We start from the raw sequence: 21,442 nt of genomic DNA, 5'->3' as shown, positions 1-21,442 counted from the left end.
CTAAACTTATCCATTCGAATGAAGCATTAGATTGTACTAGAAAATATTAATTAAGAACAAAGTGTTATTTCCAATAATTTTGATGTAATTATTTAAAAGAGTTAAAATTTCAAATAATTTATAATTGAATTAAGAGAGAGGAGAAGAGAAGCGCGAATAGATAGGAGGTGACGTGGGCACATGCGCGGTCTAAATTGCATGATGAGATCTCCATACCCCGTATCAGCTTGGAGCTAAAATCGCGTAGGAGAGTTACCTCAAAAGCGAGTCTTCAGCATATACCGCTGTTTGGAAACACGACGTCCGTTCTAAACCAGAAAGATAAGATGGGATAACAGAAAGCATGAAGGAGGTGCAGTGCTTTCTCACTGTTTTGATGATTACTGCGCAATGGCGCTGTCTACTCCAATTCCTCCTTTATGTTCGCCTTCAAAATCCCTCCTGAGTTTGAAATCTTTGAAGCCATTGAATCCGCTTCTTGTTTATTCCCATTCTTCGAGGCCAAGAACACATTTTTCACACACAAAAAGTAGGAGGCTGAGAGTTGAAGCTACTGCCATTCTTGATTCCCGCAATGGGTCTGTTGGCGTGGCACCAGAGAAGGAGGATGAAAGTGCTCCTGCTAGTCCATATGGCAGGCAGTTTTTTCCTTTGGCAGCTGTTGTCGGCCAGGTTCCACCCCCTCTCTCTGTGTGTGCGTGTGTGTTTGCATAGTTAAATGTGATCTTGATTAATTGGTTATTGAACTGATTCCTCTTGATGGGTTTGTTTATAATACTTGTGATTTGGGGATAACTTTGTAATTATGATGCTAAAGGTCAGATGAAACCTGAGATATTTGTAAATGACTTGCAATTCTTCTCAGTATTTGATTCCCAGGTTAAAAAATCTTTGTAATAGACTAAGATGTAACTCTGTGCTTTAATGATTTGCATATGCTGCATAATGTGATGAGTGAGAGTAATTGTATCCCGTTCGCATCGAACTGCATGTATCCTCCTCTATGGTCCTTAGTCTGCTTAAGATCGCTTCAACCTTTCTGTCTTTTTCCTTTTCTCCGTACTCTGTGTTTATTTATTGTTACTTTGATTTGGTTTTTTTATGCTGTTCCTATGGGGAACTTATAGTGTGTCTTTAAAGATGACTCTGGCTCGTTGAATATCTTCCCTTCTCTTGTTGGTTTAAATGAAAGGAGGCAGAGTAATCTTCCTTTCTTGAGGTAATATCCACGTATAACTTAATCCATTATAGAAGATAGGTGGCTTATTTGGTTGAGATAATATTTAATGTATATTATGGTATTACTGTCTAGTGTAGTAAAATCAGTGGGAAAGCATTTTTCTGTGCCATGTTGTGCTGTAAAAGTTCAATTTTTCTGAAAAAGGACATTTATGTGAAAACGCATAAATATTGCGGTGTGCTGGATTTCATAGTCGTACTTGGGTAGAGACATGTTTCTATTCACACTACTAGTCATTTATATAATTAGTATGTAATATCAGAAGTTCTTTATGAAGTGTGTATATTGACTTCTTATACAGGATGCTATCAAGACCGCTCTTTTACTTGGGGCTGTAGACCGTGAGATTGGAGGAATAGCAATCTCCGGAAAGCGAGGAACAGCCAAAACAGTAATGGCCCGTGGTTTGCATGCAATTCTTCCACCTATTGAAGTAGTTGACGGATCAGTTGCAAATGCTGATCCAGCATGCCCTGAAGAGTAAGGTTCACTAGATCTGGCAGCTCAATTAGATGCTACGGATTTCAAGTTTCAACATAACTTGGCATGATAAATTGTAATGCAAAGGATATAGTTGTTTCCTCTTTCCTTATTTATGCATGCTATGCGACCTGGGAAGTTCTTGTGGTTCACTTGGCTCATGAATATTGCTGAATTGTTATCTTGCATATTAAACTCTCGAGGATTGATTTGTTGAAAAATGAGTAATAATTTTGAGAATAATTTCTTATTTGTTGCAGTTAGATGAGATTGTGGAACATTAGGTTCAGGGACTACATCACTATATCAGTGGGACATTTGCATAAAGATGATTGCTCGGCTAACAATACTTTGATATTGGATCTAGAACCAAATGATTTTGACTCAGACCTTTTCTAGTTCAGCGGCTAACCTTACCTCTGTTGTTCCACTATATTGTTTTATAGTTGTATGTGAAGAAATTATGCACTTTAGGTTTCAACCTTTTCAACGGTCACTGTCATGCTTTGAGTTATATTGTTCTTCATTACCTTTAAATTAGTAAATTCTTATAATTTTTGAAGGTGGGAAGATGGGCTTTCCAACAAGGTAGAGTATGACTCTGCTGGTAATATAAAGACCCAAATAGTCAGGTCACCTTTTGTTCAGGTAGTTTATGAATAAGAGAGTATTTGTAAATAAAAAGATCTATTTGGTATTCTCTTAATTATATTTGTTCTGCAGATTCCTCTTGGTGTTACGGAGGATAGACTAGTGGGGTCTGTTGATGTTGAGGAGTCTGTAAAATCTGGAACAACAGTTTTCCAGCCAGGGTTACTTGCAGAGGCTCATAGAGGAGTTTTATACGTAGACGAGATAAATCTGTTGGATGAAGGTATCAGTAATTTGCTGCTTAATGTTTTGACGGAGGGAGTCAATATTGTAGAGAGGGAAGGGATCAGCTTTCGTCATCCATGCAAACCACTTTTGATTGCTACTTATAATCCTGAAGAGGGTGCTGTCCGGGAACATCTACTGGACCGCATAGCCATAAATTTGAGGTAAGACTGATGGTCGTTTTCTATGTACAGTGTCTTAAAAGTATGGATAGCATTAAAAGGTTTCTTTCTTTTTTTGATTGGACTATAATGTCCTAAATAATTAGTAGTTTTTTTAGTGGTATTTATGTTTATGAATATTGTGATTATTTAAAGCTTAATTTGGTTAGATCTTAAATTAATAAAAATATCTTAATTGAATTGAATGTTGATAGTCTTCTGATAAGATTTCATTGAATGGATTAGATTCATTTCTAACTTTCTAAATTCCTATAATTAGCTTTCTAAGTACATTTTATTGATGTATTTACATACTTATTTTTCCTTTTTAAAAAATCTATTTATGTTTATTTAAACTACTAAAATCTATGTGCATTGCCCATATTGCAAGTGCCTTTTTTTTTTTACCTTAATTATCTTTGCTTTCATTAAAAAATTCAACAAATTAATAAGTATTTTAGGTCTCGTGGTCTATACTCTATTTAATTTAAAGTAACGGTCTGAATCCAATATGTATATAATAAATACTTCAGGAAAATAACTAAAAAGTAAAAACAAAGAACAAAAAATATTTTTATATAAATGAATAACCTATACTGTGTATATATATCAGAAAAAAATAGAACAGAAATAAATATGTAACAGCAATATAAGCAAAAAAAATCAAATTTGTATAAATTAAAATATATATCTACTTATAGATAACTTTAATAAAACATATATACTTTTTTACTTGATCTTCTTCCCCATCTCTGCCGGCGACAAACCTATGTTTCCCCTCCCCACACCATACCCCCCTCTTTCCTGTATCCCCTATCATCTTACCTATACTGTGTATATATATCAGAAAAAAATAGAACAGAAATAAATATGTAACAGCAATATAAGCAAAAAAAATCAAATTTGTATAAATTAAAATATATATCTACTTATAGATAACTTTAATAAAACATATATACTTTTTTACTTGATCTTCTTCCCCATCTCTGCCGGCGACAAACCTATGTTTCCCCTCCCCACACCATACCCCCCTCTTTCCTGTATCCCTGCCTCTATCATCTTCCACTGGCCCCTCTCACCTCCACGGTCCTCACCCCCGCTTCTGCCCACACCAGCATTGGCCCTAAACCTTGCCCCTCTTTGCCGATAAATGGTGCTGCAGTCCCGCCCTTCACGCCGCCATCCTCTCATCCCCTTCCACATTGTGTATATATACATATCTATACTTATATAGATATAGAATATAAAATAATATATACATCATATGTAATTAGTAATATAATTTTCTATTATATAGATTTATTAATGTATAACAATTACATACTTAAATCTGGATTGTTGATTTAATTTAAATTTTGTTTGTTGATTTATATCACTTAAGATATAGACATGTTGATATATATCAAATAATATCCAACAGTTTAAGAATAAGGGTACATATGTCATTTTTTAAAGGGGGGCAAAAAGAAATTCGCATAAGAAATGCATGTTATACACTGCCAACATTGGGGGTCTTTTTCTCATTTGTTTTTTCTTTTCACAAATTGGTTTGTTTGGTAATTTCTTTTACATTTTTTTTTTTGAATATGTAGACTTTTGCAAGTGTTAAATTGCATTAAGCCCTCAAATTTAAGAGAAGTAACCAGTCTCTCAATTTGTACTTGTAGAACTATGATGTGATGCCTCTGGGACATTCTTGTTGGTTAGCTGTTTGTTTCCTTGCTTTTGAATACTTAACATTTGAAGTTTCTCATCCGCTAATGTTATCATTTATTGTTTCTGCGTTTAAATATTGTATTACTGTAAATGACACCATCCTTCTGCAGTGCAGATCTTCCAATGAGTTTTGAAGATCGTGTTGCAGCTGTTGAAATAGCGACACAGTTTCAAGAACGAAGTAATGAAGTTCTCAAAATGGTTGAGGAAGAAATGGACTATGCAAAGACACAGGTAATGCTGGTTTTATAGATATGATGAATGCCAATTATCGTGGAGGATATCACTTGTAATGAATTGGAACTTTTAGATTCCAAGATGAATATGTTATGAGACAAAGATTTCATTGTAAAAGCACATGCTATCCTGTCATATGAATCTTGATATTGGTGGATTTGAACTACCTTGATACACCCAGACATCCACTGTGTGCTTGTTATGCTGTGTTTCACATTTGTTATAAGACTACCTAAGAATAAATAATTTTGGTGAATCTCGAAGATCATAGATGAACAAGTGCTATAGCGTTGCACAATCATGCAGGTTGTGGAGGTTATTCATATATTATTAGGATTATCCATCATGTTGCCACATGACTCTTTGTAGTTTAACACACCTTTCCAAAAGGTGTTACTTTCCCTGCTGTTTGGAATTTTTTTCTTGAAAGTGTGTGCCATAGAACAGTATATCTCTTGTAAGGTCTTGTGGATGCAATGGAATTGGGAACTTCACTCATCAAGGCCCCCGCGCATCTCTTTCTCTCTCTCCGCCTCTGTTAAACCCCTAGCTTTCTCCCACCGAAAAAAGTACTTCTGCTGGTTTCATGACATGTTCTTAGATTTGCATGTTTCTACTGATCATATCTTTGCTAGAAATTAATAAAAGAATTTACAACCTTAACATCCTTGTGGCAATTTTTTTTTTTTCAATTGTACTTGATTTCAGTGAATACTATAGTTATAACATTGATACTAAAATATGCACATAGGTTTATGTATAGTTATGACTCGAAGATTGTAATGATCTTGTGGTTTATCTATGCAGATAATTTTGGCGAGGGAGTACTTGAAGGACGTGAGCATCAGCAGAGAGCAGCTAAAGTACCTTGTCATGGAAGCCCTCAGGGGCGGTTGTCAGGTTCGTGGTTTAAAAAACTTCTTGATGTTCTAAGCTGCTTTCTCTTACCATGATTAAGGGTCATATGCTTGTCATAGTCGCTGATAGGACATAGTATTTCCGCCCTCATATTAGAAAATATCGAATAAGATGCATTCATCTTCTTGATTTAGAATCCATGATAATTTATTTATATCCACACTCTTTGGGGTTGACATAACTATAAATATATCCTTTCAGATTAAAAATTACTATTACCCTCATGAGGTTTGTTTTTTCTTACATATGAGCCCACCAATCACTGATCAGGTTCCAGCGATTTTAACATGTGATATTCCAAAATACCCTTTGTAAGATTTTGACTATAATTTGACCAATTTCTTGGACCAAAATACCCTTTGGACTAAATTCTAATGTTTTACAAAACTGAGGGAGTTATACTTTATAATTTATTATACATAATGTTTAAAGGTTATATTTCAAATTTTTTTTTTTGCTAAATAGCCATTTTTTTACCTTTGAAAATGCATCTATATATATATATGCATATTTTGGCCTAAAGGCGTTCTCATGCAATTTTTATATGGTTTCTCAGTTGAGCCCTCATGTTCTACTGAAAAAAGATTGAGATATCAAAAAGATGTAAGAAACATGGGTGTTTGAGAATGCATCCATATATACATATGCAATGTAAGCCAATTTTTTGCAATTTTTTTATGGCCTCTTGATGGATCACTTCATATTCTAGTGAAAATAGATTGAAATATAAAAAGAGATATTAAGCACTTGAATGATCGAAATCGTTGTCAGTATACGATTACATAAACATTCAATATGTATAATGGCGGTGGAATGCAGTAATCAAGTATCGTAGATATTGGATGTTTATGCAGTATATCAGAAACGGTTTTCTTTAAATATGTATGATGCTTATCTCTTTTTTTGATATCCTAACCTGTTTTCACTAGAATATGAAGTACATTGAGAAGCCATGTAAAAATTATAAACAAAGAATTTAGACCAAAATATGTAGGATAAATTACACTTTGCACCCTTGAAAAATTCAAATATGCATTTTACACCATAAAAAGAAAAAAAATTGCAGATTCCACTCTGAAAATCTATTTATGTTGGCACATTAAATTCTTGACACTTTTTAGCCAAAACCGGTGGCAGGAGGGAGAGCAAAATTGTCAAAAAAAAAAAAGAAAATTATAATGAAATTTCCACTAATTTACACTTGCACTATTTGCACATGTGGCTTGCACATGATTTTAAGGAACAGGATTGTATATTGCACCCGCAAGTAATGGTAAATGCTGGATGCATAGTTCAAAAGAAAATATCTAGTTCACATGGTAAAAATTTCAGCCTTCAAAGAATTTACCTTCTATCCCTTTCATCACTAAAATCTGCTCTTCCCAAAATTTTTCTTTTGAAAGTTGTCAGAGGACAAGAGCTAAAACTTCAAAATGGTGTGAAAATTGGCAAGTTATGGTTGTTTGTTTTTTTGTTCATTGCTATTTGGTATTGATATGTGACATGCAACATAATAAACATGGGAACAAATAAGCATTAGATTGCCAACAAAATCTTATGTAATAAACGTACCATCAAGCAGCTTAATTTAACTTCACATAAGTTGCAATACATTCCCAAAAATTGCACTACTTTAGATATCCCAAAGCACTTTTAATGCTATTATCAACCATGCCGTCATTGCTAAAATGAAAAGGATATCCTCCCTTGAACGTGATTTTGTCAATTTCTATTTTAAAGTCTCTCATTCCAATCTACAATTTATAGCATTTATCTTTATTGTTTCTTTTTCATCAATATTTTTTGAAATGTTTTTTGTATTATTCTTCACAACATCTACTTTTCGTAGCAATCCAATATAATTTTTTCTTGATCTTTCACACGGAATTTTTTTTACCTTTTTGATGTATGAGAGGTAGGACATTTAGAGAAAATAATAAATAAAAATATTTTAATGCATTTGGACATTTGTGAAATCTTATCCAAGATTTTTTTTATTTCAATTAGTGATCAATGGCATTTTATCACCACAATCATAACTTATGACTTGTCAATCCTATCTCCAAAGTGCCAATAACTATTTCCACCATTTGAACAAGAAGCTTCCATTTTTTATGTTGTAGAAGTTTCTAATTTGCGTTTGCTATGTTTTGTTTTGTGCAACCAAAATAAAATGGTCAGGTGAAAATTGGTGGGAACTTCATTTTGTTGATGGTTTTGCCCTCCTTCCGGTAGTTGGTTTTGCTGAAAAGTGCCAACAATTCAATATGCCAACATAAATTAATTTGTAGAGTGCAATTTGCAATATTTTCTTGGAGTGAAAAGTGCATATTTAAAATATTTCAAGGGTGCAAAGTGTAATTTAGCCAAATATGTATGCATAGGGGCATTCCTTTGACTATAAATGGTCATAATGATCTAGTTTATAAAAAAAATTAAAATATAAAATTTAACCACATTTAAATCATGACCTTCGAAACCTCCCAACCAAAAAAATGAAAAAATAAAAAATCCAAACACTGCAATCTGGTCCGAAGGGCATTTTGGTCAGAAAAAATAGTTAAATTTTTATGAGAGGTAATATTGAAATATCATATGTAAAATTCATGAGAACCCTATGTGAGACAGGGTATATTTCAGTTACGGCGCTAATAGTAATTTTTAATCTAGTAGGGAATGGTAAATTCATGAGAACCCTATGTGAGACAGGGTATATCTCAGTTATGCTAATAGTAATTTTTAATCTAGTAGGGGTGTGAGAATGTAACTTACCCTTGATAATTTGTGTACATATGCCCTTGCATTTTTTGTTTTTGTTAATTATACTTTTCTCTTTCTTTTTTGCCAGAAACACACGAGTGTATTATTGTGCTTTTGCACTTTTGCAACAAGTAGCGTAAGGTTTTTAGACCTTAGGTGGGGTAGTTGGAATTGTCATTCTAATAACAGGGAATTATAAATATAACAAACCTCGGGGGGTGTGAATGTAATTTACCCTTAAATGAATGTGAAAATTCATTGACCACTGTCTCAGTTGTAATTTTTTCATGTGAAAATATTGGCATGATGACTTTTAAGTCCCGTGCATGTTGCTTAGCCAGCCATGCTGAGCAACAAATCGAAACACCTTGATGCGTGTTGGTTGGGAGGGGAGATAAATACAGTGGAGAATATGAAGAACCATTGTGGGTTTCCTAATGAATATATAATACCTAAGCTATGTGTCAATGAGCTCATTCTGGCATTTTTTGATTGTCCACACTGAAATTGCAGGGGCACAGGGCTGAGCTATATGCGGCACGAGTCGCAAGATGTTTAGCTGCTCTAGAGGGACGTGAAAAAGTCAATGTGGATGACCTGAAGAAAGCAGTTAGTCCAATATTCTTGCCTTACTAATCGTTGCTTTACATTTTAGTAGCAATACTAACGTCTAAGAGGCAGAATAAGACGTTTGATGATTTGAAGATACCCATTACTGTAGCATAACTACTTTATGACACTTTGCCATAGTTTACCAAGGTGGTATTAGTTTTGTTTGAGAAAAATATGAAAGAACTTTATATTAGCGATGGTTCTAGAAAAGATTAGATATGCTTGGGTGGTAAGATAGTGGGCCTATTGGCTCAAAGCTACATTACAGGAGACAAAATCCAGCCTTAAGGCAACTAAGTTAAACATTCTACTGCATGTGGCTTTGGAAAAAGATCTAGCTATTATCAGACATTATGGCCTATGGATTCTTCATTCATCTGAAGAGCCTTAAAGGTGATGCAAGAATCATTTAAGAGATTGTTAAATGTTACAACTGATGTTTCTTCTTAAACAGATATTTGAGTTTATTCAACTGATTGCATGAAGGTTTTGGTTGCTTAGTGAGTTTAAACCTTCAATGAGTAGGAAAGAACACATACTACGTACACAAAAGATATAATAAACTGGATACCTTTATTTTCTGGATGTGGTTTTACACCCATATCAAGCAACTGACTGAGGAAAATAACATCAGTCAACCTGTTAACTGCTCCCTTATCAAATATTCTTGGAGAGGATTGTGACAGTTCACTATTAATGCAGGTAGAATTAGTGATCCTTCCACGTTCCATCATTGTTGAGAGCCCACCAGAACAGCAAAACCAGCAACCTCCTCCACCTCCTCCTCCACAGAACCAGGATTCTGGAGAGGAGCAGAATGAGGAGGAAGATCAAGAGGTTTGCTTACAACTCACTAATTTTAATCTGCCACTTGCCTTCTCCAATGCAGAATTTGAGACTTATTGAAGGAAGAAATGACACCTTATTAAGAAAGATACAAAAGATTGTTTGCTTTCTTATTAGCCAAAATGTTCATTTTCATGACAGGATGAGAATGATGAAGAGAATGAACAGCAACAAGACCAAATTCCTGAAGAGTTCATCTTTGATGCTGAAGGAGGTTTAGTGGACGAAAAACTTCTCTTCTTTGCGCAGCAGGCACAGAGAAAACGAGGGAAAGCTGGGAGAGCAAAGAATGTTATCTTTTCTGAGGACAGAGGCCGATATATTAAGCCAATGCTTCCTAAGGTCAGATCCTTTTTCTTTCCGTTTCTCTTTAAAGGTGTTTGTTGTTTTGGGACCCTCAAATGGTGGAGATACTATAATTATTAGTTGCCTGTTTAGAAGCATCTTCTTAAGTTTCTTAAACGAGTCAGTTTCCTATATTAAGATAAGTTCTATTTGATTTTATTTTTTATTCTTTTAATGTAGCAACTTCTCTTACAAAGTTCTCGATCAAAGCAGGGTCCTGTAAAGAGGTTGGCTGTGGATGCAACTCTTAGAGCAGCTGCACCTTATCAGAAGTTGCGGAGAGAGAAGGATATCCAGAAGAGCCGAAAAGTTTTTGTAGAAAAAACAGACATGCGGGCTAAAAGAATGGCTCGGAAAGCAGGAGCCCTGGTAGAGTTCTAGTTAAATTTACACCATTTTTCTGTGCTTAATGTCTTTATAGTAACTAGGGGTGGTAAATGGGCGGGTTGGTTGGGTTGGGTTGGGGTGGGCCACATGAGTTGGGTTCAAAATGGGTCTAAATTAATGGGTTCAAAATGAGCTGGGTTGCAAACTGGTCGGGTTAGGTCGGTGGTAACTGTTTTCTTATATTTAATCTCTAAAACATTCAAAATTTCACATAATAAAAAGATGGCAATATCTTTACTATTATTTGTAATATAATACGACTAAACTTGTGTTATTCATTGTTTTTTGAAAGTAACGTGTGCGTTAAAGATTCATTTGTTAAATAATAAAATTGAAAACTCGTAACATATACAAAATACCACATTTTTCAAAACAGATCATGGAATCAATAGATGTGTAATCAGTTTCTCCAAATCTGCTTGTAGAATTGAATTTTAGATTTTCAATCATAATAATAATAGCTATTTGTCTATATTAATTGGAAATATTAGTTCATTATGAATTATTATTAGCTTGATATTTGATATATTTATTGTTGGTATTTGATATGTTGTTTGGAATTCATACTATAGTGGTACATTGTCGATTTATTAAATTAAAAAAAAGAAGGAATTCTACATGATCACATAGAAGTTGCAAGTTTTGGCTATGTTATAAAATCTTAGCTCTCCTTTTGTTCTTCGTTAATTTGAAAAATGTTAATTTGTTTTGGAAAATTTGTTTCTCATAAAAAATGTGAAAAGTTAGAAATATAAAAGTAATTAGTGAATTATAATACAACTAATCAACAATGAATTTAAACAATTAAACCATGGGTTGGACCTATTTAAGACCCATCACCGACCAACCCAATAAGGCCCATGGTGCAATAAAATTGAATTAAGTTCAACTAGATCATACTAAATATGTTTCTTATAAAAAATGTGAACAAAAGTTAGAAAATATGAAAATAGTTTGAGATATTAGTTTGACAATGAGTTCAAAACAATTAAACTATTGTTGGACCCATTTTAGGCCTATCATTAATCCACATAAAACTCATCACAAATCCATGTAAGGCCCATGATTTAATAAAATTTAATTAAGTTCGACCCACTTAAACCCATTATAAACCATTTTAAACCCAACCAACACAAAACCACTTGGGTTGGTTGGACCCATGGGTTCTAACCCAAATGGCCACCCAATTTTATAAACAAGATATTCATCCCTTTAAAGTTTGACGTGAAAGACTTTCTTATAGCTTCTGGAACCCACAAGAAAAAAAGGAAAACTGAATTATATTGTTGAGATTAACCCATATGAAGTATAACATGATATCATAAATGCTGATACATGTATTGTTGACTACCGCTTACTTTTTTAGAGGGTGATGCACTTTTTATTTTAATTTAAATATTTTGAATGGTGAAGTGTTGTACATATACATGAATGGTAATCTTATAAGCTTTTACTTTGTTACTTACAAAGGGCTGATCGCATTGTTATGGATGGAGGATTATATGAAATTTATCAGTTAACGATATGTTAATATGACAGGTTATATTTGTTGTTGATGCAAGTGGAAGCATGGCACTAAACAGAATGCAAAATGCCAAGGGCGCAGCACTTAAGCTGCTTGCAGAGAGTTATACGAGCAGAGATCAGGTGCATTTAAATGATGTTCATTCCAGATTTGTTGACACTAGATCCTGTCCACTCAGTTGTCTCTCCAATTCCTTAAACGATATTGACCAGGATGCGAAAATTGATTAAGGATAAAATAACAGGGATCCTATGTTGATCAACTCTTTAAGGACTATGCTAAACGTCATGTTTATGTTCTGAAGTAGAACTTGATGCAAGGAGCTATGGCCTTGTACTTTGTTTATTTTAGCAATTAGGGGCATCCATATTGATTGTCATGGTGGTCATAATGACTTAATTCCCCGATGCGATAGCAGTTATGATTTATTTTTTGAATTTCTTTTGTCATTACGTATTAAGGGGTTTAAGTGAACATGTCCCGTCATCTGGTGGAATAGGATACTACCAACCGGTTCAAGCCATTATGATTCCCATCTATTACTATGTGGCCGATGACTGGATCTAGAACTTCATGGGGCTTGATAAGAGATCTGAGTCCATTACTAGTTGCATAGATGAGAAAACAGTTTCTTTATGTTGCATGCATGATCCAATTTAGTAGGAGGATGGCACTGATTTATTTGCTTACTGTTTGTTTCACTTCCTTAAGATAGGGTTTCTGCTGTTTACCAGTATTGGAAAGATAAATTCTGAATTCTTCCGTTTCATTGTTCACTAGAGTTGTTCAAGTTATATTGGGGACAACATGAAATAACTACTTCCATTCTGATTTGAGGTCTGAATAGGTTTGTATCATTCCGTTCCGTGGAGACGCTGCAGAAGTTCTGCTTCCTCCTTCCAGATCAATTTCCATGGCAAGGAAACGTCTAGAGAGACTTCCTTGTGGTGGGGGTTCTCCTCTTGCTCACGGTCTTACCACGGTAAAAGTCTGATGAATTTGATTTACTGACATTCTACTGCAATGTTATGCTCTTAAGTGCTGCCACTATAATGGACTGCAGTGCAACTTTTAATCAATCCAGGACCACATGAACAAATGTTTCTTTCATCTGCATGTGACTGAGCTTCTATTTTTTCTCTACTTCAAAATAAAGATCTGTGTTTCTTCTAGAAGACATCACTCTTCTTGTACTACTGATTTATCATGTAAAAAAGAACTGCTAGCATTGGCATCCCTATTCATGACCAATTGCTAAATGATCTCTCTTCTGCATATCTATTGCCTTTTCACTCCCTGTTTAAACCTTTTCTACAGGCTGTTAGAGTTGGAATGAACGCAGAGAAGAGTGGTGACGTTGGGCGCATAATGATTGTCGTCTTAACTGATGGCAGAGCAAACATATCACTTAAAAGATCTACTGATCTTGAAGCTACTGCTGATATGCCTCGACCCTCTGCTCAAGAGTTGAAGGTAAAACAGCTAAGACATTTTCCGAGTATCCTAGAATTAACATCCATGGAGGCTTCTTTCTCTCCATAAGTACCCGAAAATATTCCCAAAAGTGAAGTATTGGGCTTCCGTAAATGGTTGTGGCCTTGATGGTGAAACCATCAGTCAAGATCCTATATTTCAAAATTGTTCCATTTTATGCCCCACTTCACATATTGTGCCAAGTTTATAAAGTTTGTTTGACCTATATCCTAAAAGAACGCTCTTTAAATATGGAGCATATATTATGAAGTGAAATAGAAGTTTATCAAAACTGGACGAAAGCGATTCAGTTGCACAGGTCCTTTAATTAACCCCAGAAATTAAAACTATCAATATGAAGAACTGATGACTTAATTTTTCTTTCAGGATGAGATTCTTGAAGTTGCTGGAAAAATATACAAAGCAGGGATGTCGGTTCTTGTTATTGATACGGAGAATAAGTTTGTTTCAACTGGTTTCGCCAAAGAGATTGCCCGTGTTGCTCAAGGTAACCTATTTCACATTCAAACTTTTGGAAACGAAGCTTTCAATGACACATTTGTGATTCTATTTCCAGGAAAATACTACTACCTGCCAAATGCCTCAGATGCTGTTATCTCAGCAACAACGAAGGATGCATTGTCAGCTTTGAAGAACTCATAACCATCTTAGTTTTGCTAATGCAGAAGATGTAAATTAAACATGGTGGGTAGTTTGAAAATTTTTGCCTATATTGATATTGTCTCCAGTTGAGATATTATATATATTTTGTTTTCCTCATGCAATTAAGCATGTGTTCAAAGCCATTCAATACATGTGGTTGTTATGAACTGATGAGCAAGCCGGTGATGTCGCATAAATAGAAATAGCTCTTTTTGCTTTTATTTGACGCTATACGTCGCTAGTTACTTTGTATTAGTGAAATAAATAGTGCAAGAACCTAGAAGTTTTTTCAGTTTCTTGAAAGTGAAGCAGTCAAATTCATCAAATATTTCGCTTTCTGCTTCATTGGCTTCATACCATCTTATCTTGGCTTGTTGTTTCTTAACTTTTATTTGAACTGTGCATACTGCATACAAGCATGTTCTGGCGAGTTTCACATCCAAACTGAAACTTTTGTAGTATATTTCATGATATGCGATTCAAACAAAAAGTGTATGTTTGTGTAAATTATTAAATAATTGCAGTCCCTTGTAAGAGCATATTATTAATATCCTAAGACTTTGGACTTCATTTTTCTTAAGTAATTAAGAAGTTGCAATAAGTTTGTGTACTGATGTGCCACTTCACTGTTCTATCATAACTGCACGCCGTTGTGCGGAATTGTCTGCTTTATCAACTGAGGGGCTCGACGCTTCTCTGTCATGCAAACCCTTTGTTGCCGTCAATATGGGATGGGAACATGCATTGTGTAGCATCATCAACCTCTCAAACAAGAAGATCAGACTGGACATATAATCTTGATCTTGCAAATCAACTGAATAACTAGTTACAAGATTAGCCTAAGTATTGATTCCAAACTCAATCTCCTCTTCTCTTCCTTCAACATAAGCCTCGGATATTGGCATTTCAACCTATGTCTTCTGTTACATCATTAATTTTAGAGATAATTACATATACACTTCTTAATTTATGATTTATTTATATAAATTACTCAGTCTTTGCGTAATTACAAAAGTCACTCCCGACAACTAAAAAGTAGGGGTAGTTTGTATGACGTTGTCGATGTTTTGGTGTGTAGTTTTTTAAAACTTATGAACGATTTGTGTAAATAATATTGATGTTTGTAGTGAGTGTATGTGTAATTCTTTAAAAAATAAAGATCATTTATATAAATAAATTGTAAATTATGGGGTGTAGACTTAATTATCCCTTAATTTTGACAAGATACTTGAAGGGTTTGTAACCTCTCTTTTTTTACATAGAATAAGCAGCCATGTAACCCGTAAACCTTATCACGTGACTGGTCTATGATACAAGAAATTCATTTGTCTTATGTAAGCTGTAGCATAACTCTGAAATTCCATAAACTGCCCTACTCTGACAGAACTGCCACTTTGCTGAATTCAGACAACAGCAGAATGCTATATTTCAAGAGACGGATACACTGATGAAAATGATTGTCAAGATTGCAAAACAGTCTGAAAGTAGTTGGGTTGGGGTGGGGTGAGGTGAGGTGAGGTGGTGGGGTGGGGGGGAAGGGGGTTTGGGGAATGAGAGGAAGATGCATTGTATAGAAGAAGTGTCTTGTCAACTCCTAACTTCTTTTGCAATTAAAATAGAGGGTCAAATAGTTTCCAGCTACGCTTTGATCTTTTCCCCATAACTCTCCACTTGAGATTGCATATTGATGGACCCCATGTTTTGGATATATCTCCTGAACAAGGGTCCACCAAACAAACGCAACCATAGAAGCCCAGATTGCCACGTGGCACCCTCTAAATGCACACTTTTTCATTATTGAATAAAAGTAAAAAAAAAAAAAATGATCTTGCTTATATGAACATATATATACATACATACAATCACAACTCACAACTTATTATTATAGTGTAATAAAAAAAACAGCAGTTTGCTTCAAAACCAAGAAGCCGATATAGAACCTTAAAAGCAAGTGTTTTTGTCGCTATGGCTGATCAGTATTTCTTGCAAAACATCAAACAGTCTTTCTCTTTAGCAGACATTGATCCAAACATTGAATTCATGAACCATTTTCCAGGTCTAAATCCAGGTCATCAAGACACCTCAGACCTGAACTTCCACAGCTTAATGGGATTTCCCCATGACAGCATTAATTTCCATCAGTTGCCAGAATTTCCTGGAAACCTGGAAAATTTCCATGGATTATTCTTCCTTGATGACAACACTGTAATTCCTCCTGTCCCTGTGCCCACCATCTCCAATGACAACAATCATCAAGACAGGAAAAGGAAATCAACGGATATCAGCACGCCTGAAAGCAGTTCTGCAAACAGTTTCTCCTCTGATAAAGGGATTAGAAAGACTAATGTAAGCTTTCGATTCTTGAGTTCTTTTTAGGTGGATTCTTTACCTCGGATTTTTCAGACAATTCTTCTGCTCGTAGGCTGCAGGAAGAGGAAAGAAAGTGAAATCCAATGAAGAGAAAGATGATATGCCAAGAGAAGTGATTCATGTCAGGGCCAAAAGAGGCCAGGCCACTGATAGTCATAGTTTAGCAGAGAGAGTAAGTTCAAATTTACTACTGTTTTCAGCTGAGGCTACTCTCCTAAAACAGAAAATTACAATGATCTGCTTTCTTACCTGAATCAGGTCAGAAGAGGAAAAATCAACGAGCGATTACGATGTTTGCAAGACATCGTTCCAGGATGCTACAAGGTGATTAATTAATATTCTACTCCAACTATATAGTTCTTTCCAAAGTATTGTTCTGATTCTTGATGTAATCATTCTAACATTCCTACCGAAAACGAACAGTCCATGGGAATGGCAGTAATGTTGGATCAGATCATCAATTATGTCCAGTCCTTGCAGAATCAAGTAGAGGTCAGTGATCAACACTTACCACAACAGAAAATAAAAATACAATGATTCAGATCAAAACCTGATATAATTTCTTCTCTCTTCCGCAAATTCAGTTTCTCTCTATGAAGCTTACGGCAGCAAGCACGTTTTACGACTTCAACACCGATGCAGATGGCATCGACACACTGCAGGTGTGCTCCTACAACCTCAAATGATCACATCAATCGAACAAATATTAGTGTTTTGCGTCATATATATTCCACGTTACAAATGCACGAGCGTTGTACATGATGGTTAACTAACGAGAAAGTTTTTGCCTTTGCAGAGAGCAAAGGCGTCCGAAGCCTTGGAGGTTCAAAATGCAGCTAGCCAGGGCATCCCTTCTGCTCAATCTGCCGCATTAGGCCTGAATTTTGGCTATTTTCCTCAACTCCCACACAGCAAATGAAAACTTCACAAATTTTCAGTGTTTTTTCTCAGTTAAATTTGTATACAAGAAAAAAGAAAGGTCCCATATTGGGCAAAAAGGCAGAAGTTAAAAGATTATACTCAACTTGTATCAACTCTATCATATGTTGGAATTCAATTGACCAAATACCAATAATAGTGAAGTGTATAATCTATTTCAGTTCCGCGTGACGTCCAAGAAACGATTTTCAAGATTCCATAAATGTCGATAGTTATCAACGTCAGTTTGAGTTTGAGTACCATCAGACGTACGGCTCAACGCGTTATTGGATTGGATTTTTAGGCATGAGTCGATGTGGTTCATACACCTGTTGATAGTATGAGACAGCAGCTAGCTAACTATGTACTTCACTTCCAGACATCTTAATGATGTCAACAGGTTGGTTTAGTCCCAAGGATATGAATAGACTCATGTCTTGTGATCTTACAGCATGTTTTATCAATTCTAATCCTTTCTTTGTTGTTGTTATTTGAGGAACTTGTCTTTTTGTTTCTCCCAAGTGGTTGTGTTCACTTGTTTGTCCTCACCCCCTCACAAATTATCTGTTCATGAACAGCAGTCAATTATTGAAAGACAATTCAATCTATATATAGACAAAATTCGTCTTCGTCTTCGTCTTCACATGCTTTTTTGTGACGGTAGAAATTACAATTTTAGTACTGTAACTTAAAAAGTGGTATTTTGGGTTGCATACAAATTGGTTTTCGAAATTAGTTCTATTACTTTATAATTTTGTCAATTTTAGTTGGCCCGAAAAAGTTTCAATTAAATTGTAATTTTGGTTAAATCAATTCATGCAAAACAAGAAATACTAACGCCTCTTAAGTTGTACTACTAAAATTGCAATTTGATTGAGTCAAATACGACTAAATTGACCAAAAAAGGATGAAAATTCTAAAATATAAAGTTACAAAATAAATTCATACAGGACGTAAAATAACACAGCTATAAATTATCGGCCTAAAATTGCATTTTTCCCTTTATGATAACACGCAATGGTGGTTGAATTAGTTTGACACTATTTTTGGTTATGTGTTAATGTTAAATAGTGGTAATGCTTTGTGAATTAATTACAATTGTGCTCCTTGAGTTTTTCTAAAATTCACTGTTAGACCTCAAAATGATCTAATGTTTGTTCTAATAAAATAAAAAATATATCTTAAACATTTAAAGGTATTTTTTAACTACAAACTAAGTTAACAAGTATAAATCCAAGATTCAAGTTTTATAATACTGTACTTATTTTTAAAAATATTCAGCACATCAACCCCCAATAATTTATATTTCCATAATAACCCCGTAAAAATGATAAAGTAGTACATTACTCCCCAAAATCTATTAATAATTATTGCACGTTAATTACCCCGTCGGCTAATTTTTGTAAAAAATATACTGGAAATATGTCATATGATCTGCACGTGATATTTTTAAAAGCAAACTCGTCTTTTTGCAAAAAAAATAGTATTTTGCTCCTCAATTTTTTAAAAAAATAAAAAATAAAAAAAATTCGCACATTTATCCAGATATTACTGAAAAATGCTTAATCCTTGGAAGCTAGCACATTGTTGGCACGTGACCTATATAATTTGTGATTTTTAATTTTCCAACCAATTTTGCTAATGTGGGATATTTACCCTGGTGGCATTTGGACTAAATATATCGTTCTTTATAGTTATAGAACCACGATTGCGTTTTTCCTTACGTTCCTTATGCCACGTCAACAAAGGTGGCTGAAAAACTTAACAAATCTTAACGGGGAATTGCACTTTTAATCACACACGATAAGTGTATAGTAGTTTTGGTCTCATAGCTTACAAGCTTAGCACATTTAATCTCATATGATAAATATTATACTATTTTTGGTCCCACAGGATAAAAGTTTGGCATAGTTGGTCCCATAAGATAAAAATTATGACACATTTGATCCCTTAAGATATAAATAAATTTATATTCTATCAGACTAAATGAACCACAATTTTATATACTATTGGACCAAATGTGCTACAATTTTAGTTTATGGGACAAAAACATGCTACAATATTTATTCCATGGGACTAAATGTGCTTAGCACATAAATTGTGGGACTCAAAATGAAACACACCCTATCGTGCGGGACCAAAAATATAATTTTTTCAAACCTCAAATTAACTAGGTCGAGTGCAAGGTACAACATGTGATAATTTTCAATCAATTTAACTTCTTTCGATGAAATTTGGATTAAATGTATTTTTTATTTTTTTTATTACGATCCTCAATTACATTTTCAAATCGGGCACGACTAAAAGTGCCACCATCCCATAATTAATGGAACAAAATTGTATATTTTTTTTTTCGTTTTAAAAATGTTAGAAGATCTATACTTAAGTGGAATTTTATGTAATAATCCTTGATTATTCACCTCAAAGGTTAAGATTCACTAGAAAAAAAATGACTATTGCCTATAATTTTAATAGTTATGAACTAAAACTATAATAAATAAATTTTATTGACCACAGTTAAATAAAACCGATACAAAACGTAGATTTTCCACCAAGCCATGGCAAATATTTTAGCCACTCTCGCAGATACCACGGCCAACAACTGTTGCATGACCATGGTCAATGACTATTTGCTATGACTATTTTGTTTTAAATATTGTATTTTTTGTAGTGATTAATTAGACTTTAATTCTATTATTATATGAACATCAACAAATTCAATCCATAAAACAACAGTTGAGTTTTGGTAATACTGTTAGAAATATTAGATATAATTTTTTCAGATGGACGAACTATTTTAATTAATTTTACAAATTAAAACTTAGTGGACCCCATAATATTTCCCCAATAATAATCTTCTATTTGAAAGAAAGATTTAAAAATCATCTTAATTAAATTCCTACGTTTCAAATTATTATATTTCTCAGTCGAAGATGCAAATTATATTATTATGCCTCCAAATTAATTTAAAAGATTATAATGATACTTTCAAATTTATAAAATACAAATCTAACTCGTCAAACCTATCATTTAGTCGACACAAGAAAAATAAAATATAAGTTTCACTATTAACGTGAAAAACAACAGCACAAATATTTCTCAGCGTCAATAAATAATATTAGATAAATAAAAAAATAATATACACTCCACAAGTTAAATTTATCTTGTACATGAATTAAAGAGCAAAAAACAATATCTTTCCAACTTAATAAATCATTACAAATCCGTGTCGACGACATGAGCAAGTAGTGAAACAAACCCTACAAATAATGCACACACCAAATCTCATGGACGTTGCCAATTCATTACATGAATGATTGCAAAAAAGATACTTCATCTTATATATAATTGTATTTTCCTCTCCAAGAAATAAAACCAAGTAGCTAGATTCAATGCATCCATGAGGGGACAGCCTCAGATGGGCCATAGTGACGGGGTTGTCTTAAAGAGGGATTCAACAGTGTCTGTTCTCTTTCAAATACTCTCAATTATAATAATTTACTGGTAAATTACAATGGACTCTTTTAAATTCGTTATTTTTTTATTATTTTAAAAACTACAAATACATTTTTAACAGAGTACTTATTATACGACTGTTAATTTTATAAAAATATTTGTTATTTTTCAAATTATGAAAAATTTAATGTATGGTAATTTACATGTGATATGTAGGAAGCTTTTAATGTATTCCTTTTTTCACTCAAAATGTTTTGGCATAAAGCATATGCATGCACAAGGAGGAGGAAAGGGACCCTCCCATAGTTACAAATAGGATATAGCATGGGACTGAGGGTTGCATATATGCATATATAAATATATATGTATGGTGAGGTGGAGATGGGACAGATTGGGTGGTGACTAATATGGGCAAGTTCAAGGATCCAAATATTGGAGTCCATGAAGCTTTTAGAGGAT

The 21,442-nt window shown here is 34.1% G+C and overlaps 2 protein-coding genes and 1 long non-coding RNA gene across 4 annotated transcripts; 2 read left to right on the top strand and 1 right to left on the bottom strand.

Annotated features, from left to right (window-relative positions):
* On the top strand, positions 291 to 14,495 carry LOC105163649 (magnesium-chelatase subunit ChlD, chloroplastic). Its single transcript, XM_011082077.2, has 15 exons — positions 291 to 672; positions 1,542 to 1,720; positions 2,284 to 2,368; positions 2,444 to 2,760; positions 4,584 to 4,707; positions 5,518 to 5,610; positions 8,902 to 8,997; positions 9,703 to 9,837; positions 9,988 to 10,188; positions 10,405 to 10,560; positions 12,118 to 12,225; positions 12,951 to 13,085; positions 13,421 to 13,576; positions 13,964 to 14,084; positions 14,154 to 14,495. Exons 1-15 carry the CDS (start codon positions 391 to 393, stop codon positions 14,237 to 14,239), a joined length of 2,274 nt encoding a protein of 757 aa, XP_011080379.1. The 5' UTR covers positions 291 to 390; the 3' UTR covers positions 14,240 to 14,495.
* LOC105163697 (transcription factor BEE 1-like) lies at positions 15,817 to 17,684 on the top strand. The gene is made up of 6 exons (XM_011082139.2): positions 15,817 to 16,585; positions 16,662 to 16,781; positions 16,868 to 16,933; positions 17,033 to 17,101; positions 17,194 to 17,271; positions 17,406 to 17,684. The coding sequence occupies exons 1-6, from the start codon at positions 16,205 to 16,207 to the stop codon at positions 17,526 to 17,528; spliced, it is 837 nt and encodes a 278-aa protein (XP_011080441.1). The 5' UTR covers positions 15,817 to 16,204; the 3' UTR covers positions 17,529 to 17,684.
* LOC110012125 lies at positions 16,404 to 17,524 on the bottom strand. 2 transcript variants are annotated; one of them, XR_002287259.1, is made up of 3 exons: positions 17,384 to 17,524; positions 16,629 to 17,279; positions 16,404 to 16,541 (listed from the first exon to the last, which is right to left on the bottom strand). It is a non-coding gene; the product is annotated as an uncharacterized LOC110012125 (long non-coding RNA). The 2 variants fall into 2 exon arrangements; XR_002287258.1 differs by lacking the exon at positions 16,404 to 16,541 and having other exon boundaries at positions 16,542 to 16,662; positions 16,859 to 17,279.

This window comes from Sesamum indicum, linkage group LG6 (genome assembly GCF_000512975.1).
Source record: "Sesamum indicum cultivar Zhongzhi No. 13 linkage group LG6, S_indicum_v1.0, whole genome shotgun sequence".
Classification (NCBI taxonomy): Eukaryota; Viridiplantae; Streptophyta; class Magnoliopsida; order Lamiales; family Pedaliaceae; genus Sesamum; species Sesamum indicum.
The sequence above is the reverse complement of the archived record's forward strand: the minus strand, read 5'-3'. Positions and strand labels throughout refer to the sequence as shown.

Excerpts from the sequence above, each read along its gene's own strand:
- LOC105163649 (XM_011082077.2), top strand. The coding sequence starts at position 391 with ATGGCGCTGTCTACTCCAATTCCTCCTTTATGTTCGCCTTCAAAATCC. Across the intron at positions 10,189-10,404 it reads TTAAGCCAATGCTTCCTAAG|GGTCCTGTAAAGAGGTTGGC; the intron begins GTCAGATCCTTT and ends CGATCAAAGCAG. Across the intron at positions 14,085-14,153 it reads GATTGCCCGTGTTGCTCAAG|GAAAATACTACTACCTGCCA; the intron begins GTAACCTATTTC and ends TTCTATTTCCAG.
- LOC105163697 (XM_011082139.2), top strand. The coding sequence starts at position 16,205 with ATGGCTGATCAGTATTTCTTGCAAAACATCAAACAGTCTTTCTCTTTA. Across the intron at positions 16,586-16,661 it reads AAGGGATTAGAAAGACTAAT|GCTGCAGGAAGAGGAAAGAA; the intron begins GTAAGCTTTCGA and ends TTCTGCTCGTAG. Across the intron at positions 16,934-17,032 it reads TCGTTCCAGGATGCTACAAG|TCCATGGGAATGGCAGTAAT; the intron begins GTGATTAATTAA and ends GAAAACGAACAG.